Genomic DNA, 26,999 nt, shown 5'->3' with positions numbered 1-26,999 from the left:
CAAACCACACAGCAGGTCCTTCAGGGTCCAGCGCCCCTCTTTCTTGGACAATTGCCCCCATCCCAGGCTGCAGCCGAGGGTCTCATCATGCTGGGTGTTGCCAGTGCTGGTGAACAGACGACCGAGCCACGGAGACTTCACCAGGAAAGGCGACTACTGGTGAAGTCTGAGCCACCGCTTCAGGCTGACCCCAGCAGCAACCTCCCTTTCTTCTTCCATTTCCACACTGCTGTACTGCAGGGACCCAGCCTTGGTGTGAGCCGTGGCCAACCAGGCGTTGAATTCTGACAGCTGGGCAGAGACTCAAAGAGACTACCTTCAGGATGGGAGGAGGAGCCAACTGCATGAGCTCAATTTAAAAGATGGTCACAGTCTCCTACATCACAGATACACATGTGCACACCCTCACACACTCCCATGGCACAATCAACCAGCGGCACAGCCAGCTCTTCTGCAGGACTCAGCTCAGGACACTGTTCCTATGCATTGCCTTCTCCCCTCAGTCCAGCTCTGAGCTCATCTGAGCCACCAGTTGTTCCTTCTTATATTTGTTCACACTCCCAACAGGGCTGTGCCTAATGACCTGTAGGGAGCTCAGAGCCCAGAAGGAAAGAGGCAGACCCATGAAATCAGGTACTTACCGGGCAGTATGATAAGGGCTCCAGCAGAGGCGTGATTCTCTAACTCTGCCTGGAAGTGTGCAGGAAGGCTTCTCAGAGAAGATGACACTAGGGCTGGGTCTTGAGGGATGAACAGGAGTTCACGAGGTAGTGCATTATCAACAAAGGAAGCAGCATGTGCAAAGAAAGGCTGGAGCACAAAGCTGTGGTGTGTGTGTGTGTGTGTGTGTGTGTGTGTGTGTGTGTGTGTATGAAGGTTATGCCTGAGGGGCAGGGCGCAGCCCACAGAGTGCTTTGGGCTGGGTCTATATTGAACCCACTTCCTTTCTGCTGCTCTGGGCAGGGGACACGTGACCTGAGCCCAGCTGATCAACGTATCCCATATCGCTAGTACTGTGATGAGTTCAGAGATGGGCAGGTGCCCAAGACAGCAGCTTTGGCTACAGTCTTTGGTTCTCTCTGTCTGCAAGGGTTGCTGAGCTGGTAGCGTGCAAGCCTGGGGCTGCTGGAGGCCACCAGGGGAGAGCCCAAGAAGGAAGATGACACAGAGAACAACAGAGCTGAGAGATGAAGAGACAGTTTCTTGATTTGAGCCCCTCTGCCTAAAGCCAGCATCCTTGGCCTTCTCAGTTATGTAAGCTAAGACATTTGTTTGCTTGCTTAAATCACTTGGAGTTAAGTTTTTACGTCTTAGGGAACTGCCAAGGCCTGTCAAGGCAGGCTTTGCCCCACTCAGCCTCCCACTGCCCAGAATGATCCTGGGCCTGGCACCCTGCAAGGCAGACCCCAGCCATAGCTGCTCGGACCTGTCCATCCACCCACCTGCAGAACAGGAAAGGGTCCCTGGACAGCCTGCCCACAGTGGCCGAGGCTGGAGGGTGCAGCTGGGCATGTCCTTCTGTGTCTGGGCATGAGGCACAGCAGTGGACTCTGGGTAAGTAGGACAACCAATCAAAGCCCCTCCTCCTCGTGTGTGTGTGTGTGTATGTGTGTGCTGTGCACGTGTTAGTGACCAGCGGCAGCAGCAACAAAGAGCAGGAGCCCGGCCTCAGGGCTGACTCTGCCGCATGGAGGACACCTGTGCTTCTTCCCGATGCTGGTTCTGGCCTGCTGGCCATGATTGGGTCCTTGCCCCAGGAGGTTGCGGGCAGAGCCAGGAAAGGCCTCTCCTTAGCAGGATCATTCCTCTTCCCTCTTTCCTTCCCTCCCTAGTGGGAGATCCCTGGCAAAGCCCTTGGATGGGGCTTCAGGACCAGGCCCAAGGGTCAGCATGGTGGCGAGGAGAAGTAAGGAAGAATGGAAGTGAGGAAGAGGGGAAAAGGGAGAACCACAAATTAGGCTGAGGTGTCACTGGACGGCTGCCGTGTTAACCCTGCGGATACTGCCACAGGGACGCTGCTGCTGCTGACAAAGTCGTCAGCATTTGCAGAACACCTACTATGTGCAATACATCCAGCAAGCCTGCAAGGCAGATTTCATTATCTCCATTTTACAGACCAGGAAACCGAGACTCAAGGAAGTCATGCGACTTGCCCACAGCTGCAGAGCTACAGGTGGCAGAGCCGGAGTAGAAGGCCAGCCTCTCTGCCTCTGTGAAGTCGGATCGGGCACACTGACATCTCTAATGGTCTGCCCAGATGCAGGCTGGTGCTGGCTCCGCCCTTGCTGTCTCAGTTCTCGAGAAGGTTGGCTTGGTGGTCCCCTGGCAGGCATAACTTCAGCTGGTCCCCAAGGTGATTCTGGGGCAGTGCAGGCTGAAGGGGCAACTCCCACTGGTAAGCAGAACCTGGACCCTGAAGTCACAGATCTGGGTCTGAATCATGGCTTTGGTGCGGTTGCAGCCTCAGTGCTATGTGCCCTGAGCCTCAGGATCCCTTGCCTGCAGGTGGGGCAGCTGTGAGGTAGGATGAGCCAAGCATGGAAAGCATGCAGTGTAGCGCCAGGCACTTAGTAGGTGCTCAATTAGTGCTCACCCCTGTCATCTAGCAGATGAGCAAATGCAAGCAGCTCAGAGAGTGGGGTAGACCCAGTCCATACCTTTCAGCATCAAATCCTAGGACCCTTTCCCATTTGCTGCCATGAGATTTTTGGTGGGAGACAAAAGAAGAGGTCAAGGTAATGAGCACCCTGTACAGCCATGTGTCACTCAGCATGCAGCTGGCTGGGCCTAAGTGAGCATGCCAGACCCTCAGAGTGGGTGCTCCTCTGGGAGCGAGAATGACAGGGGATGTGTACCTGGAGGGTGTGTAGCTTCTGCCTGAGAAACAAGTAAGACTTTGAGGGCTGGGGAGAAGGGAGGGCGTCTGGCCTGAGCACCGCCTAAGCCAAGGTGCGGGGGCAAGAACCAGCGTGTTCCTCAAGGTGTGAGAGAAAGGGAAGGAAGTGCAGGGATTGGGGCCCCCACGCCCCAGCCTTGGTGCCTGCTTGGAGAAGCTGAACAATGTGGAGCTGAGGGCTGCTGACTCACCCAGACTCAGCACCAGCCATCAGGGCGGTTGGAGCCAGAGGAGGAGCCCACCCTTGGCATGCCAGAGATGGCTTTGCTCTGAGATCTGTGCTGGTCAGCGGGGCCAGACACAGGCAGGAACAGGTCCTTCGTGTCCCATTTAACAGACAACACTGCTGAGTCCCAAAGCACCAGTGGCATGGCCATGGTGAGGCCAGCGGCAGCAGCAGGTGGGAACACAGGGACCCAGGTGCCCCCAGACTGGTTCAAGGGCTGTTGCTGATGAAGAGAAAAGGAGGTCCATTCAGTTGGGGGTATGAGCCTACAAACCTCACCACGTGCCTGCTTCTCGGGGTGATTTATGACCTCAGTGGCAGCAGGTGAGGGGCCACAATCCCATGTGGCCAGGGCCTGCCTCTTCCCTCTGTGTCCTGTACGCCACTCTCTGGTCCTTGGCACAGGCCATGCTTGCCCCTCACAGCTTTGCCCATTGATGTCTGCACCTCCAGTCATGCCCTTTCCCTCTTTATCCCTTACCCCAGTTAACCCCTGTTCTCCTCCCAGAGGTGCCAGCTCAGGGACCTCTCACCCAAGGCACTCCCTAGCCCCAGGTCAAGGTCAGGATCCTCCTGCGGTGCTTCTGTGTTCGGTGGCTCCTTCCCCTGACCTGGTCAGGATGCTCCTGTTGTGCTTCTGTGTTAGGTGGCTCCTTCCCCTGACCTGAGCACGTCCATCTCAGCTGATGACCAGATGTCCTCAGCTGCGAGCTCACGCATGCCCTGTCTCCTGTATCTGTTTCTGTTCACTCGCTGGCCCTGCACCTGGCCCCACACCTGGCCCTGCACATGCCAGGGACATAGAGCATGCTCAAATACGTGTCTGTTGAATGAAGGAATGAATGAATGAATGAACAAAGCAGAGAGTGTGTCCAGGGAAGAGCACAGACACTACTGCGGAAGATGTGGGTCCCAGCTCAGCTCAGCTCACTCCCGCCTGGCAGCATGCATGTGCCCTCACTGAACGGTTATAATAGTGATTTTACAAATCTGTCTGAGGAGCAGAGGGAAGGCATGTGGGGGGCTCATGAGATCTCCCAGAGATATGTCCATGTTGTGCCCCCAGAACCTGTGAATGAGAACTTACTGGGGAAAGGGACTGGGCAGATGTGGTTAAGGCAAGGATTTGGAGATGAGGAGATTATGGGTTACCTGGGTGGGCCCTACATGCCATCATGGGGTCTTTTTAAGACAGCAGAGTAAGATCTGAGACACAGAAGATGAGATGGCCATGCGACAGGGAGACAGAGACTACAGGGACATGGCCAGGAGACGAGGAACGCTGGCAGCACCAGAAGCTGGGAGAGGCAAGGATGGAGTCTCCCCTGGGGGCCTCTGAGGGCGCACGGCCTGGTGACACCTCGATCTTGGTCCAGTGATACTGATTTTGGACTTCTGACCTCCAAAACTGAGAGAACACCTTCTATTGTTTGAAGCCACTGAGTTTGTGGTACTGTGTTTACAGCAGCCCCAGGAAATGAACTTGTCATGGAAAATGTGTTGCATTGGCCTAGAGTCGGCCCTAGGGAGGTGGCAGTCATCACCATTATTGTTGCCATCATTCTTCTGAGACTAAACTCTTAGCAGGGCTCCTATATTATTGCTAGGAATAACCCAAGTTCCAGTAGATGCTCCCTTTGAGGCAGGCTGGCAGGGAAGGGGAACTCCTATGTTGGGGTGGAGGAAGGTGTCTGAGCCCTGCGTTCCTACACCCATGTGCACAGGGCTCTGGAGCAGGCTTTCCCACCCACTGCCTGGATTTCATGGTCACTGATTCCGCATAGCCAGAATCCACCCAGCACACAGCCCCGGCATGCCATTTCCTCCTGCCTCGGAACCGCTGGCTTGCGTATACCAGCCCTGCCTTTGGACCAAGATGCCTACCACCCACCAGGATCACAGGGCCATGGGTGGGGCCCACGGAGCTCCAGGGTGGAGAAGCTGGGACCTTTTTGCTGTTGCTGAGCTGCTCAGGACCAGGTGCCCACTTTCTCAGAAATGCTGGGCAGGCGTCCTCAGGGCCCACTGACCTGCTGGAAAGGAAGCTGGAGTCCCCAAAGCTCGCCTTGCATCTCTTCCTCCCCAAACTGGAACTTCGTACTGCCAGGACAGGGCGTGCATGTGTCTGCTCTCCCAGGGCCTCCCTGTAGAGCAAGGCCAGCTCCTGCCACCCTCGGCTCTACTGACAAATAGAAACAGAGCTCCGGAACGCTCCTCTGCATGGAATTCAATCTCCTCCCCAGGGTTTTCGTTTGTTGGTTTGGGTTTTGTTGTTTTGTTTTGTAGGTGAAACTGTACATTGGCAAGCTTGCTTACCGTTTCCCATACATTTGTTTAAAAAGTTCTAGAAATCAAGTCCTTTCCAAAAGTATTAAGGGGATTTGCATTTTAAAGAGCCGTACAGCAAATTCTTTTGGAAAACAATGGAAAACTGTCCCTTCCTCAAACCGAAGCGCAGCCTATGTCTTTTTGTCAGTCTGCACTCTCCCGTGTGTCTGGTGGCAGTCTGTCCTCATGGGGAGGCTCTGCGCACGGGAGCTGAGGCCACAGTGTCCAGACGTTCATTGCTGATATGTGTCTGGGTCCACACATCACTCTCCCCGATCAGCCGATGTTTACTAAGCATGGGCCTCTGATGGCACTGATGGTGGGGAGCTGGGGGTCTGAGGCAGACTTGGCCGGGGCCCCGCATGTACCCAGGTAGTAAGGGAGCAGATGGTTGCAAACCTGACTGACAAGTGTTATGCTCCACATTCCCAAGGTCTACTGTGAATCCACAAGTGCACAGATCTCAGCAGACCATTGAGTGCCCATGAAGCCATGGTGATGGTAAGACAGGCTGCTGCTGCTTGGCAGGCACTCCCAAGACCAGCCACGAGCTCAGGAAATCATGGGCCCTCAATCCCATAGTACACATTGGTGCTTTGGCCAAATCACCATGCCAGGACCTCTGGGGTCACAGAGAGAGAACGGACACTGACTACAGGCTTCTAACAGTACACAGGGTGCTAGAGCAGGGAGAGGGGTGGGAGGAGAAGAATTCACCCACTCTGCTGGGTGAATCTGAGAGGTCTTCCTGCAGGAGGTGGCATCTGAACAATGCCCAGACTCTTACAAGAGAATGGAATGGAGGTGGTGAGTAGTATAGGCCTGGTGTTCTGAGATGGGAGAAGAGCTGACCAAGGGCATGTTGTACTGGGGAACAGCCACCATAGTCCAGAGGCTGAAGGTCTGACCAGACATCTGGGTGTGAGGAGAACATGTAGGGAAAACCGTAGTAGAAATGTCGGTAACCTACCTGAGCTACTTTACAATGGGAACTTCTCTTCATCCAAACCTGCCATCAAGGGAGTGAAGAGACCAGGCACAAACTGGGAGAGGATATTCACAGCACACATTGCTAACCACAGAAGGAGTAACCTCAGTGTGCAAAATACTTAGTCAAATATGGGAAAAAGACGACCTCATAGAATAATGGGCAAAATAGCCAAACAGGCATTTCCCAAGAAGGAAACATTAGTGGCCAATAAGCATGTGAACGAACACTCAAGGTTCATTAGTAATAAGGGAAACAGAAAATTAAAATCACAGAAAAAAGTCATCTTGGCAAAATTTAAAACGTAGAGGCTATCACCTCCAAAGTGATGGGGCAAGGGATATCACAAGGATACGGGGCGAGGCCAGCTCTCAAACTCTGCTGGTGGGAATGAGTGTTGGCAAAACCAGCGGGCGAAGTCTGGCAATGTCTAGGAGGATGAGAACATGAATCCCCCGTGACTCAGCATTTCCATTCCCAGACATGCATTTACTTTAAATAACCCCACACTTGGGGCCCTGAGGATGGCATAAAAGTGTTTCTGCAGTCATGTTCAAATGAGCAAAAACAGACACATCCCAAATGCCAGTTAACAGACTGCTTCAGAGCAGCCCAAACGAATGAAGAGCTCCACATATTAGCGGGAGAATCTTCAGAACAACGCGGAGTGCGAAAGCAAGTTCCCAAAGAATACCTCCGCAATGACTCCATGTATATAAAGCACGACAAAGCAAAACGAATTAATATATTGTTAGGGGAGTCAGACACAAGGTCAAACTGTCATAGATGTGAGGGGTGATAAACTCCGAATCCCAAAGAATGGTAGGGTGGGGAGGACCTGAGGCAGGAGAATGGGGAGCACACGGGACCTCAAATGTGCTGGCACGTCCCCAGTCCTTAGAGTGAGCAGGGGATAGAGTAAGGGTGTATATGTCATAATTACTCAGATATCTTAAACATGCTTTTGTTGTTCTTTTTTTTTTTTTCTTTTCTGAGACGGAGCTTCGCTCTTGTTGTCCAGGCTGCAGTGCAATGGCACCATCTCAGCTCACTGCAACTTCCGCCTCCTGGGTTTAAGTGGTTCTTCTGCCTCAGCCTCATCAGTAGCTGGGATTATAGGTGCTCACCACCATGCCCAGCTAATTTTTGTATTTTTAGTAGAGACGGGGTTTCGCCATGTTGGCCAGGCTGGTCTCAAACTCCCGACCTCAGGTGATCCCCCTGCCTCAGCCTCCCAAAGTACTGGGATTATAGGCGTGAGCCACCACACCCAGCCACTTTTGTTGTTCTTTTGTGTGTTTTCAATAATTAATAAGACCAATTTGGTTTTTGAAAAAGGATGGCTGGGTAGAAGTAGTCTCCGGTTTAAGTTGGCTGAGTGGATAGGGATTCTGGGAGCAGGACGGCTGCAGGGCTGGTGCTGGTGGGGAACTCAGGGCTGGTGGTGGTGGTGAACGTGTGTGACTGCTGGAAAGCATCTGGGACTCAGTCGTCTACATGATTACTCCATGGGCCCTCTTGGCCACAACATCTATCTGTTGTCCAGGCTCCCTCCAGGCCATCCCTAGCCCCGTCTGCAACAGACACCATCCTATACATTCGACCTGCACTCACCCCATTCCCATTACAGATCCGGACACCACACCAGACCTGGCCAGCTTTCAGCTGTCACTCCCTAGGCAGAGCCGTAATAAAGAAATCACTGTTTTCAGTTGACAAAGAGCAGATTTCTTACTAAGTAAACACTGATGTTTTGGTAGGGAAATTAAGTTATAAAATTGTGCCTACAAAGGAGGTAATACAGATGGACTTGGTTACAATCTAGCCACACGGTCCACAACAGTTGATTCATTCACTCACCCTTTATCAGCTTTCCCCGGGGAGCAGAATAAGAAGGTTATCAGCTTTTGCAAACAGAAAACTCAAAAAGCATAAAAGATAAGAGGGGATTATCAGGGAGACGTTTTTCCTAGCAAAGTGAAGACTTTGGTGGAGCAGGGTAGGGAGGGGAGGAATGAGGTGCGGGGCCCGGAGGAAGCCTTGGGTTTGCTCCTTCTGTCCAGTGGAACCAGGAATGTGTCTGGGTCCGGGGAGGAGGCCCTGGGGGAGTTGGTCCTGCTTAGGCCCTCTCCAGGTGAACTGCGCCACTGACCTCCGAGTACATGGGGCCTTTGTCTGTAACAGAAGCCGCCCTTGGCTGAGCACTGCTGAACCGAATCTTCCAGAAAGTCAAGGGTTTAAAGCCATGGGTGGGAAGAAGGAAATAGGAGAGTAAGATGTGCAGTCTTGGGAGTGGGGGTTGGCGGGGAGGCCTTCGTTAGTGGGAGAGATTTCATTATATTTTGCTAGAGGCCTGGGTTTTCGCGATGAGAAAGGGCCTGGGTGGCCGGCAGGCTAGATAGAAACTCCTCCACAGTGAGATTCTTAAAGTCTGGCCCAGCCTGCCAAAGTGGCGTGTGGAATTTCCTTTCCTGGATGCCTGTCAAAACTAGCTGGTGAATCCTGAGCAGCTCAGATATATCTCTTCTTAGAGGTGGGTATGCTGCTAATTTTTACCAAGCCTTCATGAGAATGTGCTTTGAGAAGATTCCCCTCCTTAGTGGCACTGGTGTCTGCCTGGAAGTGGAGGCCCCTCACTGGAACAAGGCAACCCTAAGAAGGTGGTGGGGCCCTTGGTGGGTGGGGCTGGGGAAAGGCTGGGAGGTGGGGGGAGGCTTTCATGCCTCCCTGCTGATAAATGCTTTCTGTTTCTGTATTCCTGGTGCTCTGGGCTCCCCATACCCCTCTTCCAGCATACCACTCTGTCATTTTGCCCAGTTTCTGCCCTCTCCCCAACCAAGGGCCCCACCACCTTCTTAGGGTGGCCCTGTTCCAGTGAGGGGCCTCCACTTCCAGGCAGGACACCAGTGCCACTAAGGAGGGGAATCTTCTCAAAGCACATTCTCATGGGGTCTATGTGGGCAGCAAGACTGTGCCTCCTGGAGGTGAAAGGGGCATGAAGTTTGAGAAATTAGTGGGTGCAATGCACACTATTCAGGTGATGGATACTGTAAAAGTCCTGACTTCACCACTACAAAACTTATGCATGTCACAAAATTGGACTTGCATCCCATACATTTATACAAATAAAAATTCTATTAAAAAAGACTGTGCCTCCTTGGGTCCACATCCCCACTGCCTGACATGAGGCTGGCACACATGGTCCCTGGGTGAGTGAGTGTCCTCAGAGGAACGAGTACTAAGAACATATCCCACTGAGTTAAGCAACTCTGAACTCTTGCTACTTTGTTTGGGCAACACAGGCCAAGTGTACATTTCTGAGGTGCAGCCCTGGAAGGAGAGGATTGAGGGATGGGGCTCCTGACATGTCCAGCACACTTCTTGATGGGCACCAGACATGCCATCAATGCTGCAGTGCTGGCTGCAGTGAGAGAGGCTTGAGGGCAGCAGCAATTTCTGACCTTTTCAAGCAGTGCCTCAGGAGCAGGGCACTGCTCACATTTTCCCTCAACACATCTTGACTCGGGCTGGCAGGAGTGCCCTCAAGTGACAGCACTTGGGGTGCAATAAATCCAGCAACAATGAGTTAGGCTGAATAAATGAATGCATCTGGCAGTGGCATCAGCTTCCACTGAGTAGATAATCTGAACATGCACAGTCTAAGAGGACTCCTTCCCTCAAAGGCCAATCCACCCCACCAATGCCTAAAACTTTACTGTTAGTGAATAATTCCTTTGGGTTGATTACTGTTCTGTTTCCATGTCTGCAGACAGAAGCAACACACTGCAGCCCTGAGAACCGTGGCGAGACTCTCTTTCCTCTCTGAGGACAATCACGGCATAGGGAAGAGCTCTGGCTTGGTGGGATCTCATAAGCTGAGCAATCTTGGGGAGTTCTTAAATTCTGGGAATGCCCAGTTCTCTCCTCTATGGATCGAGGAGAAAATCCCCCACCTTACAGGGTGTTGGGAGGACTGAATAGGACACCACTGGCCCAGCACCCTGCAGGGTGTCTGCAGTGAAACGTGGCTTTCCTTCTAATGTCAGCAGAGCAGTGATGAGAGCAGGGCACTGTCCGCCACTTGGTATGTCCCAGGTGTGGTTCTACATGCTTTACAGACACCCATCTAGTCCTCACAACCATTTCACACAGGGAGCCGCTATGTCCCCATTTTAGAGATGGGGCCACTGAGGCTTGTGGGGCTAAGCAACCCCAAGGATGTAAAGAGTATAAGCAGCTTAGGCAAGCTGTGAGCCCAGGCCTCAACCCTGTTCTGTCTACATCCTGGGGGTATGGAGGGGAAATGTCTGACAGTGGGGGCCCTGAGGGACAGGAGAGGAACTGAAAAGGTCATCCCGATCCTGCCACAGCCCCTCCCCAACGGCACGCCCGCCTCGGCCAGCACATTAAGATTTGCTCCACTCCCCGGCCCCTCCTGCTCTTGGCTGACCACCACGGCTCTCTCCAAAGCCCAGAGCCAGGCAGCTCCTCTTCTGCGAGTGATTGGCGTTCAGCAAAGATCAAAGACCAGGCCATCTTATCAGACACGCTCCTCGTTAAACTTTCACAGGCCAGATTCCATTATAAATGAGCTGTCTGTCCCACGCAGCCCAGCCAGTGCATTCTTGGCTTTGGGAATCTGAAGCTCTCAGAGCTGGGGAAGATTTTAGCAAGGGGTGGGGGATCAAAATGCCCAGTGAGTGATCTATGCTACTTACTGGGAGTGTATCACTGGAAAGGCGGTCAGCCTTCCCAAGCCTCAGTTTCCCCAATTATGAAGTGGGAGTGAGAGCACTGCCTTCCTTGCAGGGAGGGTGACATGACATAAGCCGGGGGCTGGGCACAGACTCCTGCTACTGCTCCTCTGCTGGTCTGACCTGAGCATCCCACAGCCTAGAGAGGGGAAGGGGCCTGCCTGATGGGGTCTCAGGGCCGTTTACATCACAGTGAGCCAAGGCTCCACATCTAGTCAGTCCACCCTCAGACAGCTGTGGAAGGAGGGTTTGCTGCCCGACATATCGCCTGGACCCAGGGTTTCTGGGCTCCCTGTCTATCTGCTGTGCAGTTGCTCTGAAGAAGCGGTCAGCAACAGCTGGTTTTAAGGAAGAGCTCCCTGGAGATGGAGAGGTAGTGTGGACCCATGTGGAAAGGAGGGACAAGTTGCCTGGTGAGTGACGCTGGGCCCACCCAGCATCTCATCCCAGGGGGCAGGTGGACATGCCCTTCGGAAGTCTCCTCCTTCCTCTAGGCTCTGAAAAGAAAGAAGCATGTTTGCAGAGGGAGGAGAAGGTTCTTCCCAAAAAACAAACAAAGTCAATCCTCTATGAATCGTGAACCTTGGGTGCTGTGCCAAGAATCAAGAAGAAAATATCTTTCTGCTCAACCCACCCGCCTCAGTGAATGACTGAGGACAGAGTCATAAGGGCCCAGGATGACACTGGTGAGTCACAGGCTGAGCAGGCTGCTGTGTTCATTAATCTCATGGCGAATGGTGCAGTCTTTATGGGACACTGACCTTGGAAAAAGCAATCTTCAAATCCCCCCAGACTGGAAAGTTCATGAGTTCAGCCCTGTAGCAGCAAAGAAACTACTCTCTTAAGTGAAGGCACACTGACACCGGGCTAAACATCCCCATTAACAAGCAGTCTCGGGGACCAAGTGGGGCTTCAGACACTCTTAATGCTGTCTCTGGAGGCCCTGGGTAATGTGCATTGTGCGTGACCAAGTGTGCAGATGAAAGGGAGGTGAGGTCCCCATGCCCACCAGCTGGCATTCACTCTCTTGCCCTGACATACCTGGGCCTGGGTTGATAGCTACAACCCTGAGCCATCTGTGCCGGCAAGAGCCCTCTCGTCTCTCCTCCAGGAAGGGTGGCCTTGGGTCATGACTGCCAATGCAATGCAAACCAACTACAGCTCAGGATCAAGAGATCTGCAGGAAACCATCAGCAGTAGTCAGGTTGGGGGTGGAGTCATGGATGTCAGAGGTCAGATGGTGCCAGGCAGGAGAAAGGAAGGCTGAGATACTGCAGCTGTTCCCACCCCATACACTCACTGCCTTTTGCAAGCTGAGAATATGAATAAGTTTAGGTCAACATGGAGGGACTTGTCTGTGAATGGGTTATCGTGAGGAACCAGGGGATTTTTAACAACCTGTGTTTTGGTGGCGAGGTGCTGTCAGTGATGAGTCCAGAAAGCCAACAAGCAGCTCTGGGCCTGCTTTCCCGAAGGCCAAGCAAGCAGGGGGGCCTGCAGCGGTCCCCAAACGCTGGCCTGGGGGTGCCTGTAAATAATCAGATTTCCAGGTTTCACCCTAGTCTGAAGGTTAACAAGAACTCCTGGGGCCAGGGCCTGAGAATGGGCATCTTTAAGATGCACCCTGTTTGTTCAGATCTGCAGCCAGGTTTGGGAACTGCTGCATGGGGCAGTTTCTATACGTCCTTCTGGGCAGAAAGCAGCTGAAATTGGTCCTTTCTGAAGCCCCAGGGAAGAGCAGGGCAGGGCAGGGTTGGAAAGGTCCTCAAAAGCAACATAGGGAGCTGAAGGTCCACCCCAGCCTCCCGAACCAGGAGCATGGACTGCTACATTCCCCTCCAGGACACAAGTTAATGTTGGCCCAGGGCAGGCCGGACTCATGCTTGTGTGACCACATACACCGAGGAAATGGGGAGCACCAGCTGGGGGACCCTTCCTCGTCACACCTCAGCCTTGCTCCCCATGACACCCTGGCAAGCCTATTTCTGGGAGGCAGGGGCCCCAGAGGGCTTCCGAAGAGCTTCTCTTTCCTGTTAGCATCACAAGATTGGAGAGACTGCTGGGGCTGTGTGTCCCTATTCACAGCCGGCCTTCTCTTCTCGCCCTTGTGTGGACTCTTGGAGACTTAGGGATGTCCCCATGGGAGTCTCAAGAGAACCTTGCTTGACGAGCAATCACACCCCTGCCCCATTTGTCTCCTCATCCCTTGTGGTTTGCGCAGCCCAAAGATGCCGCAGCAGGACTTTCCTCCCCCCGAACCACGCGAGCATCAGTAAGCCATGCAAGCCTGCTGTGGGTTTGAACCTTAAGTGACCGGGAAGGGTGCTCTGCAGAGGAGTGGACTTGGGTGTCTATGAGGAGACCACCGAGCTGGGCTGGGCTGCGTGGCTGTCTTCACGCCAACCTCCATGCCCTGCCTTCCCCACGTGCAGCTGCCTGTTTACAGCCGGGTGGTCAGCTCTGGTCCTGCTCCCTTCTCCCCAGGGCCACTGTAGCAGCTCTGGCAGGTCCTCTCACCACAGCTCCTGTCCTTCTCCTGTCCATTCCCTAACTGCTCCTGTAGTTGCCTGAAAATAAATCTGACCACTCCGTGCTGCTCCTGGTTGCCAAAAGGAGGAAGTCCAAATTCCTCAACTGGGGGAAGGAAAGACCTGCTCCCCATACCGCACCACAGCACTCCTTCAGCCCATCCCCCACTTCCACGCTGCAGCCCCCGGACAGTCAACTCTCCCAAGGACATGCTGTGGCCGGCCTCAGCCACCCAGTCTCCCAGCCTGCCACGGCCCCATTCTCAAATCAGCAAGTGAGGATAACAACAATGATCATGACTGTTGCTCATATCCATTGCATGTTTCCAAAGTGTTGTAGATGCTTTACTCGTATTACCCTGTTTCCTTCTCAAAATAACTCAGTTGGCTGGTTTCTGTGGGTTGTCTCAGTGGATCTGGCCCTTCTACACATGAGAGAGCTGAGGTTAGTTAATTCATGTTAACCACAGCTAGGGGGTTCCGCAATGGGTCCCAGGGCGGGTAGCCTGGCAGGCTGAGAACTGACGATGACAGGCTCTTGGGTGATAACCAAGGTACTCCCAAGGGGCAGAGGTCAGGGCAGAAAGAGAGAGTGCAGGGAACACCTCTCTGGAGCCTGCACACACCGGGTGGGCCCTCCCTGGAGCTATCAGGATCCTGAGAGGGAACGGGGAGGGGGTCTTCGTGCTTGAACAGTGGAAAGCAGGAGGTGCAAGGGCTGAGTGGTGGGCACACCCACGAAATGGTCACCAGCTCAGGGCAGCAGGCAGAGGCTCAGGCTCAGCTGACACAGAAATGAGATGATATCGCACCTCATTTGCTGTGCAAACATCTGTGTAATTAGACACATTTGGTGCTGGCAGGGAGAAGCGGGCTACAACATGGGCCTGATGGATCGTGATGCTCCACCAGGCTCCAACCACATTCATCATGGAAGCAGAGCCATGGGGCCATTTTCCTCACAGGCTTTGTCCTGGTTCCCACCCGGGGCACTAGGGGCGGAGGAGGTGAGGGTGTGGGCTTGCCGGAGCCCAGGGCCAGCCCTGAGGGTCTTGCTGTGTCCCCTACCTGGCCTGGCCAGAACCAACTGTCCTGAGGATAGTGTGGAGCTGCTGGAAGCGCACCCCAGCAGGACCGGGTAGGGATGGAGGGCTCTGGGAGCACCATACTGCTGCCCATCACTGGGGCTTAACCAGACTAGCCCCTCTTTGGCTGGGGAGGAAATCTGCACCCCAGAGCCTCGTCTCCTTGCCCTCACAGAAGTAACTACCTTGCAGGGATGTCACATAGAAGTCACTGTGCCTCTCCGAACCTCAATGTCTGCATCTGCAAGATGAAGCTTAATCCCCATCTCATAGAGCAATCAGGAAGATTCACCAGTACAACACACCAGGGCCCAGGGCCACGCCTGGCCCGCTGCAGACCCATGCAAATTATAAATATGCTTTACTGTATTCTACTGGTTGATGCCAGACTCCACACTGGGGCTCAGTGATCCCAAATAACCTGAATAACACCCTCCAAGAACATCCACACCCTAATCCCTGGCATTTGTAAGTGTTTCCTTCTACGGCAAATGGGACTTTGGAGACATGACTACTTTAAAGATCTTGAAATGGGAGCCATAAGTGGATTATCCCAGTAGGCCCGAAAAGCAATGGCAGGTGTCCTTAGAAGAGAGAAGCAGGGGAGGAAACTCCCACAGACCAGGAAGAAGGCGAGGTGAGGACAGAGCAAGGGGGGAAAGGTGATGTGTGTGAGGATGGGGCTGTAAGCCAAGGAATGCAGGCAACCTCCAGAACCTAGAAATGCCAGAGTCTCTCCTGGAGCCTCCAGAAGGAACCAGCCCTGGCAACTCCTTGATTTTAAGCACCATTAGACTTATCTCAGACTTGCGACCTCCAGAATGATATAAGGATAAGTTTACATTGTTTTAAGCCATGAAATTTGTGGTAATTAGTTACAGCAGCCTTAGGAATCTCTTCAGGAATCCAACCAGTGAAAGAGCTGTGTAGGCCAGGAGGGACAAGGCTGTCCCTGCAGGCCTCTGGCTGGGCCACCCCTCTCTGCTGCATGCCAGCATCCACGGCCCCCTTCTCCAGGTGCTCTGCTCACACCCAACCCTCACTGCCCAGGGAAGGAAGCAGGCCCTACCCAGAGCTGGAGCATGGCAAAGCCTGGTGAAGACCCAGGCCCCTTCCCGGCTGAGGGCTCCCACCTGCACAGGGAAGGACGGCACTGAGGGTCCCCCTTCTCAGCGGGGGCTCTGCCTGCAGCCAGGGCTCTCAAGCCGGAGCCTGCAGCTGCATTACCTGCAAAGCATGGCATACATAGATACAGGCCCCTTCCCCCGAGTCTCTGACTCAGTGGGACTGAGCTATGGCTTGAGGATCTGCATTACCCACAACAGACTCGCAGGGGACACTGCTGCTGCTTGGCCAGGGGTTCTGGGAGCGATTGGACTCGGGGCTGAGGTGGTGTCAAGAAGGGCTCAGCTGGACTCGCCCGAGGGACCCGTGGTCCATACTTATGCTCCCACAAGAAAGGCCAGCATGCGGTGGAGGGCCTGAGCTCAGGGGGCTGGAACTTGATTTCTAACTTCCAAAGTGGGTGAGCCATAGGGTTAGTCATCTACCCACTCTGTGCTGCTTTGGCTCCTTCATTTGTAAAATAGAAAAACACAAAATGACTCTCTTTTGGGTTGTTGAGAAGATTAAATGGCATGAACACATAAAAGCATTTATAGCAGGGCCTGTTCACAAGGTCAGTTATGATGAGGAATGGTGGTCATCACTGTTGGGGTCTTCCTACACTTCTGGTGGTGGCTCTACACACTTCAGGTGTGTAGGGAGAGGTGAGTCAGGACATTCACCTGCAGGGGGAAGCAGTCCAGCAGGGACTCTCTCTGCACGAAGCTCTCAGCATTGCCCGGGTCTCCTGACCAACATCCTGTGCAGGAAGCACTTTGAGGCAGGCCTGCTATGCCCAGGATCCATGTCACCGAACCAGCCAAACATGACTCGTGAGCAAGAATCAGCAACAGCAACCCCCTCCCAAATAGGGACCGAGCTCCCTGGATGCTCCTAGGAGTCTCAGACGCCACCGACTGAGCAATTTTTGGGTGGCCCAACTAGTCCCAAACACAGGCACCTTCCAGAGGCTTCTCCAGCGGTGGTCTCAGCCACCTGCAGGTGGAGGCACTCTGGAGGTGAGCAGAGGGTGGAAATCACCCCAACACTCACCAGGCAGACACAAGGCTGCTGCAGCGGATCCTAGTCAAGTGAGAACCAGGTACGCGCACTGAAATAAAACAAAAAGTTCCCAACATGTCAACAGGACACAGAGGACAAGTGGAAAGGATTCCCAATGGCCAAATCTGGGACAACTAGAACGACATAATAAATAGTGATAATCATAGAGTATAAATAACCATGCATCCATGTGCATAACAATAGACAATCAAATATATAAAGAAATGTGGGAAGCGGGACAGCTTTTCCTTACAGGAGAATTCCAACCACTAAATGTGGACAAAATGATAGAAACAGAAAATCGCCATTTGGCAAACACTAGTAATGACTGTTTCTGGCAAGAAGCGTCGATGGATGTGTAAGTGAGCGGATGGAAATATGATAAGAAACAGGATATTTCCATATCCTCTAAGTATTACCCCACAAGATACTTCTTAATTACGAACGGGACAACTTTAAAGCGGAGAAGCCAGCAGACAGTCTCATAACCAAGTGATCAACGTTTCCAGCAATGAGAAGCCTGAAGATCACAGGCCTCCTGACAGGACGCCTGCAAAGGACACATATCACTTTTACAGTATTATTTCCAAAATGCATGGTCTGAATGTCATCATGAAACAGCATCAATCAGGCAAACCCAAACCCAGAGACATCTTCTATAGTAACTGGCCTGTACTCTTTAAAACTGCCAAGGTCATGAAAGACAAAAGAGACCAGGGAACCGTCCCACTCAGGAGATGACGAAGGAGTCTCGACAACCAAGTACCACGTGGGATCCAGGACTGGGTCTCGAACTGGGTAAAAAGACACGAGCGGGCAACTGAGCAAATGTGGATAAGCTTTGCGGGTGAGTTAACAGCATTCTGTCTGTCTCGGGTTACGTAAGATGTCAACATTTGAGGAGCTGCATGAAGTGTATACAAGAAAGCCTTTATGATTTTTGGAACTGTTTTTGTGCGACCTTCATTATGTCCAAGTAAAATATTTAAAAGTAAAACAATTTTTAAAAAGAAAGGAAAAGTCCCAGGTTTGCTCCGTCTTGGGGAGGCAGTGGGTGTCCTGAAACAGGACTCTGCTCAGGCACAATGCTGTGAGTACAGTGAGGGCCCAGCGAGTGTCGACTGACTTCACTGGGATGGGAGATGGTAGAGGCAGGAGGATGTGCCTTCATAGGCGGCAGGCGGGGAGAGGCTCTCTCTCCACTCAGCGAGGACTGGTTGTACACCTATTCTTGTCAGCCGTTGAGACACAGAGGTGGGAGGAGAGTTCAGAGCCGGCTGGGAGGCAGGTGCAAAAATGGATGGTGATCCTGTGGATCCAGGGCAGCAGCCCCCGCTCAGTGTGAAGGATCACAGTGCCCCCGAGGAGGTGACTCCTTGGTTGAGGCTTGGAGGTGGCCTGATAGGTGGAGATTCCAGGCACACTGAGCAGGCAACCAGCCCCAGGCACAGAGACACGGGACAGAACCACAGAAGCAGCTTGGCACGAACAGGTGAGGGGGCGGAGGGTGTGGGCATGAAGATGCTGGGTTGAGAGGGGTCTTGGGGCTGGCTGACCTTTGCAAGAGCTATCCTGGAGGCAGGTATGGGGAGCAGCAGAGAGTTCGGGGGTAGGGAGAAGGAGGGACCCTATTTCCTGGAAGGAAGGGCCTCCTTTCCTGGAAGGAGAGCCAGGGACCAAGACTTTGAGTGCTAAAGGCCAAGAAAATGACACCAGCCAATGGGCTTAGAGGCCCCAGGTGGGTATGACGGGGACAGGGCTAGGCAGGTGGAGACCACACGGTGACCCCACCCCTTCTACCTGGGGACCTCAAAGCTAGGAATAGGAAGGGACCCAAAGCATCACTTTGAGCTTGTCCTTTTAAGTACGGTGACTACACAATTTACTATTCAAAGGGGGAGACTTGACGAAGTGAAAAAGGGTGCTCTGAATTATTACGCTGGAACAACATATACCTAAGATCGCTTTACTTATGCAGGATCTTAGACCTAGAGAGGAGTCCCACTTCGTGGATGAAGAAAGAGCTCCAAACCATGCATAGATACCCCAAGGAAGCCCAGAGCCTTAGAAGTGGTGATGTGGGCCGGGGGTGGTTGGTGTTTATATGCTGGCCACCCACACGCTCACACAGGGTCCCAGGCCATGATGGCAAAGGTGATCGCCCGCTCAGGACAATGTAGATCAGGAACCCCCAAAAGAAAGACAGAGGCAGGAGATGTGGCTGAGGCTGTAGCCTCAGCCGTGGCAGGTGACTGCACGCCAGAAGCAGCAGGCAGAGCAGGACTTACCCATGCACACCGTGGACAGAATGAGGCTCGTAATGGTACCTTCCTTCCTGGTGTCGCATGTCAATCGGTAGGGGCGCATGGAAGGGTGGCAAGAGATGCTGTGGCACTGCAGAGGGGGAGAGAAACAAGACTTCAAAACTTTTCCCCTCCCTCAAAAAGCTACTTTCAAAGGGCTTTAAAGCTCAATGAATTTCATAGCAAGAGCAGCCAGGACAAGGGGCTCCGTGGTGCCTGTGCGATCACACACCCACGAAGGGGGATGAATAAATAATCAAAGTCCGCCCGAGAATCCTACATCTTTCACATAAAAGATCCCCAACTGCGCTCTTGACAAAGACAAGCAGCTAAGCACTCTTTGAACTCAGGGAGATTACAGGCAGGGCCACGAAACTGGGCTCAGCCCGCAAATCAGGGCTGACAGAGCGACAGGCTCCAACTCCGCCGGCTTCTGCCCATGCCGGCCCCGGCTGCATGTGGCTCCAGCAGCACCAGGTTATGGCATCCGGATGTTGCCGTGCATGCATGCTGGAGGTATTTACCTAGAGACATTTGTGAAGGCAGGGCCCACAGATGGTGCCGCCAGCCTCACGAAGCCAAAGCCCACCCAGCTGCTGTCCCGTTTTGCTGGCAGGATAAAGCGGACATCTAGGTGGATCTGTTAGTTCTCCAGCTCTTAATATTAATTCTTGACCCCTAAACGCTGTCGGGTGCCCCCAGGATCGAAAACGCCAGCACGTGTGTGTCAGTTTCCAGAGCTGAGTCAGCCTCCTGTCTGAACTTGGCCTGCCCTCAACAAATCATCACGATAATTGTAGGATGCTCTTTGTTTATTAAAAAAAAATTCCTGGGTACCCTGGAGGCAAACATAATTATAGGCTTTAGGAAAACACGGATTTTAACAAAGTAGTTATACTGGGAAAAGGGCTAAGAAGTAGGGATTTCTTAGTCGACTCTCCTTCAATCTGAAGGCCACAGGCCAGTGGGAAGCAGGGTTAAGTTTGGATTTCTAATATTTTAAAGAAATGTGGATGGGTTTGTGATAGGTATGTACAGGTCAGCTGACTGCTAGGCTAAGAAATGCAGACAAAGTTTTAGGAGAGACGGGGTTTCATCATGTTGGCCAGGTTGGTCTCGAACTCCTGACCCCAGGTGATCCATATGCCTCAGCCTGCCAAAGTGCTGGGATTACAGGCAAAGAGTGAAACTTCATCTCAAAAAAACAAAAAAGAAACAAACAAACAAAAAATGCAGAAAAATAATGCTACTAACTGTTTCTGTGCAAACAGATTCTGGTACAATACCATAAATACTATGAATTCCATTTTTCTTTTCTTGTAGTAAAGACACCTAAAATTTACCATTTAAACCTTTTCTTTCTTTTTTTTTTTTTGAGACGGAGTTTCGCTGTCTCCCAAACGGAGTGCGGTGGCGTGATCTCGGCTCACTGCCAACTCCGCCTCCCGGGTTCACACCATTCTCCTGCCTCAGCCTCCCCAGTAGATGGGACTACAGGCGCCCTCCACCATGTCCAGCTAACTTTTTTGTGTGCATTTTTTTTAGTAGAGACGGGGTTTCACCGTGTTAGCCAGGATGGTCTCGATCTCCTGAGCTCGTGATCTGCCCACCTTGGCCTCCCAAAGTGCTGGGATTACAGGCGTGAGCCACCACTCCAGGCCCATTTAAACCATTTTTTTACACGCACTGTTGAGTGGCATTAAGCACCTTCACATTGTTGTGCAACCATCACCACTATCCATCTCCACAACTGAAACTTTGCACCCACGAAACACTTACTCCCATTCCTCTCCCCCAGCCCCTGTGCATCCACCATTCTTCCTCCTGCGTCTATGAATTTCCCATGCAAGCTATGTCATGCAAGAAAGGTCATACAGTATTTGTCCTTTTGAGACTGGCTTATTTCACTTCACATAATGTCCTCAAGGTTCATCCATGTTACAGCCTGTGCCAGAATCTCCTTCCTTTTTAAGGCTGAATAATAATCTATTGTATTGGATAGACCACATTTTTTTTATCCATCCATCTGTCAACGGATGCTTGGGTTGAACACAATGGATTCTTAACGGGAAGACATTTTTCTCCTGAAATTTTAACTTTAATTTTTACATGTTCAACTCCATCTTCATAATTTCATAATACTGGCACTTTCCATGGGGACCAGGAAAAACAAAAGCAAATCTCACCCTGATTCAATCAGTTTGCCCAACTCAGACTCAAAGAGGAGTTGGTCACAGGCATGTGGTCCAAGCCTCTGGCCCAGCTATCACTTCCAGAGCCCCCGAGTGCTGGAAGGACCACCTTTTCTCTGAGGCCCTGGCCCCACACAGGTGAGCTAGGCATGTGGCTGTGACTAAGGCCGCTGTGACAGGACCACTAGATGCTCTGGAGGCTGGGGACCCTGAGGGTCAGAGCTCACTCACCTTCTGCATGACTCTTACAAGTTTCTTTGCCTCTCTGAGTCTCCATTTGTTCATCTGAAAATGGATAACAGTAACTACCTACATGGCTGCTGTGAAGACGTAAAAATCCCACACAGAGGAGGTGCTTTGCCCAGAGCCTGTGCAGATAGGATGCACTCAACAAGTGTCACTGCTGAGGAGGACAAGTGGCACTCATGTTTGGAGCCCCCAAAGTCCATCATCAAACTATGAATTTACTTGTGTGAGGCACAGGACAAGTGGCTCATACTGGGTGCAAACCCTAGGGAGGGTGGGGGGCCAAGCACTGCTTACTCACAGACAAAGAGACCACTGGATGCCCAGGGAGTCAGCAGGGAAACAGTGATCGCTTTCCCAAATGTGTAGAAAAGGGCCTTAAAAACATGGCAGGGCAGACCAGATTCCAGTATTTTGCTAACAAAATAAAAACGTTTGTGTGTGTGTGTGTGTGTGTGTGTGTGTGTGTGTGTGGTGTGTATTTCTAAATGTTTCCTTGCACATCCAGAAGCCCCCTGATGCAACTAGTGTCACTATGCCCATTAAAGAGATGAGGACATGGAAGCCAAGAATGATTCATGGCCTTGCCCAAAGTCGCAGGACTGAAAAACGACAGTGCCAGGAGGAGAATCCAAGGCTCTGAATAACTTTTCCCTCCACCCAGCCTAAATGACACTCAGAGGCAGCTCCCAAGTGCCAGGGTGATCCCAGGCCCCCATTGCCCTACCACGTCCCCACCTTGCTATGTACTTTAGTTAACAAATGCACACACAGTCCACAGCTCTGTTCTCAGCACTTCGCAAATACCAGCTCCTGGGTTTTCCCAGCGACCCCAGGAAGCTGCATTCAGCCCAGGATTCCTTGGTCTTCAGACAGGCCATCCCCCAGCATCCTGGTGTGCCTACCATTTATGGTCTTGCTCGTACAGAGACTGAGCAGAGGGGTCTCCTAATGCCATCAGAGAACAGACCACCCCACCCTACTGCCAGCTATAAGCTGACATGCTCTGCTCAGGATTCACGATTCAGGCAATTTCACCCAGGTGTATAAAGTCTATGGAACATTGTGAGCTCCAGGGGCTTACCAGGCAAACATGAAGTAGAGGTACCACTGAGGCTGCCCCTCTGCCTCACAAGACCAAGCCGTGGGGTGTGTGTGTGTGTGTGTAAGTACGTGTGTGGGGTGTGCTTGATGCCCGCCATATGTGTGTGTATGATGTCTAAGTGTAGCAATGTGTGGTGATGATATGTGTATGCTGTGCATGCATGTTGAGTACAGGCAGTTGTGTGTATGTGTGAGTGTGTGGTGTGTTCTCTGTTGTAGTATGTTGTGGTCTTTGTGTGTATGTATTGGTCGGTTGTATGTCATGTGTGCGTTATGTGTATGTGTGTGCTGTGTATCGCATGTAATGTGTGTTTGCTGTATGTGGATGTTATGTGTAGTATGTGTATGTATGGCGTGCTGGTATGTGTGCAAATGTGGTGCTGTGAATGTGTGCTTTTGTATCTGCATGTGATGTTGTGTGCTGATGTGTGTTATGTTATAGTATTGTATGTATGATTGCTGGTAGTGTGCATATGTGTGCTTGTGGTTGCGCGTGTGCATGTGGCGCAGATGTTATATGTGTATGTGTGTTGCTGTGTATACATGCGATTGTGTATGCTGTATGTGTGTCGTTGTGATGTTTGCTGTGTGTATGTGCATGCTTGCTGGTGGGTATATATACATGTGTGGTTGTGTATTGCATATGCTGTGCGTGGGTTGGTGTGTGCTGCTGTTGTATGTGTACATATGTGTTGCTGTGTATGCAGTGTGTTGTATGTATATGTTTCGTGTGTGATGTTGCTGTTGTGGTGCATGTGTGTGTTGCTGGTGGTGGCTGTATGTATATGTGTGTTGCTGTGTGTATGTGCATGTGGTGTGTGTGTATGTTGCTGTGTATATGTATGTATGTGTGTGTGTTTGCTGTATGTGTATGTGTGTATTGCTGTGTGTATGTGCATGTTGTGTGTGTTGGAGGAGGGGCCTGAGGCTTCCAGAAAGAGGCCTGGGGAGGGGTCCCACAGAGTCCTGTTACAGCCGGGGCTGCCCTCTGTTTTCTAGCACCTCCCGGGGTGGAGGCTGTGGAGGATACAGGGGAAGCACTTTCTCTTTCTCCAGGCAGGCAGGGCTGCAGGCGGCACCTCCTACCAGCTCTGCTGCTCTCCAGGAGCCTGGGTCACCTGTGGAATGTGCAGGCTGCACCATGCACCCCTCTCTCACCCCTGGAATCCCCAGGAGGGGCCTGGGGACACGTGTTAGTGGGTCCTCCTGTCCTGGCGGTGATGTGTGAGGTTGGCCAGGGCAGAGTGGCAATGTGCCACCAGGATTGATGTTGCGGGGCCTCGTCTCCAGCAACATCTACTACCTCATGGGGCTTTGCTGACAGCGCCTTTAGTTTTACCCTTAACCTTGCTCTTATTCCCATTTTTCAGGAAAGAACATCGAGGCTCAGGGTGGTGTGACTTTACTTCCATATGAGCAATGATCCATTGGGCGGTAAGTGACTGGTGGTCTCATAGTCTTTTCCCCATACAGCCCAGCCCAGCATCCAGCATGCAGCAGGCCTTCAGTGAGTAGGGCCTCCGGCACTACTATCCCAATACAGTAGTGCGGTGTTTGCCCCAGGATGGACAGGGATGCATAAGGTCAGCTAGTCAGGGAAGGTGCAAGGAGTAAGATCAGGGACCTGCCCAGACCCCTCTGCTCACCCTCAGAGAGGAAACCCCATCTATTCACATCAGCAGTTGTGAAGTATGAATAGCTGTCATCTAGAAATATTCATTCTCTCATTTATTTATGCATGCATGCATCTACCTTGTATCAAGTACTTGCTATGCAGCAGGCACTGTTCTAGGCCCTGGGAACAGTGCTGTGACAAGGCAGCCCACACCATGGCCCAGGGGGAGGAGACAGCGGGTGGACAAGTCAGCAAATATATTTATAGCATAGTGTCACAGGGGGATGAAGCTAAGGAGGAAATCCACCAGGTAGAGGGAACAGAGGAAACATGGATGAGGCGCGGAGGTAAGTCAGCCTCTTTGGAGAAGGAGCTTGGGGCAGAGGGAATAGCAAATTCAAAGGCCAGGTGGCCGGAGAACTCAGTGATTTCAGCAAGAAGGCTAATCTGCACTCACAGAAGGATGGATGGAAGTGGAAAGGCAGGAGAGAAGGTCCTATCATACTGGCCAGGCTGTGGGAAGAACCTTGGGATTTTTTTTTTTCTGAGCAATCTGGGAAGCGCCTGGGAGGGCCTGAGCAGGCAGTCACCTGCTCTGATAAAACTTTTCAAAATGTCGTACAAGGAGGGTCCAGTGCAGTGGGACAGCGGTGCCCATCCGCCAGGAATCCCACACTGGCCCTGCCACTAGGTGGCCATGGGACTTTGGGGAAATTATGTCCCTTCTCTGGGTCTCACACTCCCTGTACAACAGGGATTACAGGAGCTCTGAGGTCCCTTCCTACGGCACATTCCTGCTATCTGTAAATGGTTATCCACTTCCCAGGCAAAGGGCCTCACTTATTCCAGCCAGTGACCTCCCAAGGCTTCAGGAGGGACCCCCTGAGCAGGCCCAGACCGGGGCTCTGGGTGCAGGTGTTGGCTCATCTTTGTGGCCCTGTATGTATAATGAATGACCCAGCGGCCCTTCTAACCCACTTGACACACCAAGCCCCAGTCCTAGTCTTCTGAGCCCAGTTGTAGTAGGACGGCACCCCAACACCTCCCTACACACACAGGCACACACGTGCACACACAGTCTCTACAGACCAACTTTTCATCCCAAGTAACCTGAGGGATAAAGGTTGATCCTGACTCATTGGTGGTCTCTTTCAGACCAGCACGGATTATCCCACAGCCCCCGATGAAAACATTCAGAAGTGAATGCTCTGCTCAGAGCCCCCTGGCCAGGCTGAGGAGAGAAAAATTCTGCTTTCCAACTCTAGCAAGAAACCACTACATCCAGAGGCTGCAGAAGCCCACGAGGAGCATGAAGATGCGTGGGAAGAACAGGCGCTGCCTTGAGTGACATCCCGAGCCAGGCCCTTGCACACACGGCTTTCATTGTTGGCTTTTACGGTGTTTTTTTTTTTTTTTTCAAGTAAAAGAAGAAATCCAAAATTAATCATGTCCTTCTGGCAGAGGGACAGACACACCATCCCCCCTGAAACATACATACCCCATATGCCATTTCAAAGAAATGACTCTCTTCTTAAGTTTCTGAGGAAGAAACTCTAAGATGGGAATTTTCAATGGATCACCACTCCACTCTGGGAAAAAAAAATGGACATTTGTTTTTGATCCTACACAGAAAGCCCAACAGCCTGAGAAGCTGAGGGTGGCAGAGTGATGGCTTTTTCTTTAAAATCCTGGAATTTTTCTATGCTGCAGTTTCAACACCAAATGCTTCTTGCTGGCGGTCCCAGGGTGAGGGGACATTGGTGTGGGCAGTGTCCTGGGTGTAATGGTCTTCTTGTGTCAGTGAGGAGGACAGTGATGGGGCAAGGACAGCCCTTCCCCAGAAAGCCTGGCTCAAGTTAATGCCCCATTATAAATGATCCTGTGGATTCTTGGGGGAGAGAAGGAGGTAGGGGTCTGCAGAGTTCAGACAAAGAATCGGGAAAACTGGGTCATGGAAACATGACCGGGCGGCCTCCGACAGCAGCCGGAGGAATTCTCCTCGGATGAAGTCATGTGTTGCCACAGTGCAGAGGCACTGCCCCATGGCTGGGCTCCCGGAGAGGCCCGAGGGGCTGTTCCATGGCAGAGAGACCAGGGAGGTGACAGCATCCACCTCCCAGGAGACAGTGGCTGTGCTGGGGATGCCCCAGCCCTCTGGGCTGTCCGGTGATAGAGATTAGCACTGTCTCCAGTTACCACGGTCTCTTCCATCAAGACTGCGGGAGGGAATTAGCTTGGAAGCATGTGGTTGCTGTGTACCAGGCCGGCCTGGACCAGAGATGAAACGAGTTTCAGAGAAAAACCGAGTTGCCCCGGCACCGATGGAGGGAAGGTGAGGCCCAACCTTGCATGATACAGGTCTGCATTACAATGAGGCAGCACAAACACATCTCAGTGTAGCCTGTAGGCCCAGGAAGGAAGGCAATGCACAGCTGGGGCCTGGATCCCCATCCTTCTTGGGCAGTTGGCCCACACTCCGGGGTCACCATGTAGGAGGCCAGTGCGGTAGCTGCATCCATGACCAGAAATCAAGGAAGGGCACATGAGGCCTTTGGCTTCGAATGCCAG

General features: G+C 52.3%; 1 protein-coding gene across 3 annotated transcripts in view; it reads right to left on the bottom strand.

Annotated features, from left to right (window-relative positions):
* GLI2 (GLI family zinc finger 2) overlaps positions 1-26,999 on the bottom strand; it is a 263,236-nt gene that overhangs the window by 48,117 nt on the left and 188,120 nt on the right. For all 3 annotated transcript variants that reach the window (XM_017891983.1, XM_017891984.1, XM_017891986.1), the window contains one exon: positions 19,260-19,365. In XM_017891983.1, coding sequence (XP_017747472.1) covers positions 19,260-19,365 — 106 coding nt within the window. The remainder of the gene's footprint in view (positions 1-19,259; positions 19,366-26,999) is intronic.

The sequence above is a fragment of the Rhinopithecus bieti genome, unplaced genomic scaffold (assembly GCF_001698545.2).
Source record: "Rhinopithecus bieti isolate Rb0 unplaced genomic scaffold, ASM169854v2 scaffold_19969, whole genome shotgun sequence".
Taxonomy (NCBI): domain Eukaryota; kingdom Metazoa; phylum Chordata; class Mammalia; order Primates; family Cercopithecidae; genus Rhinopithecus; species Rhinopithecus bieti.
This window is presented reverse-complemented; position numbering and strand designations above follow the sequence as displayed.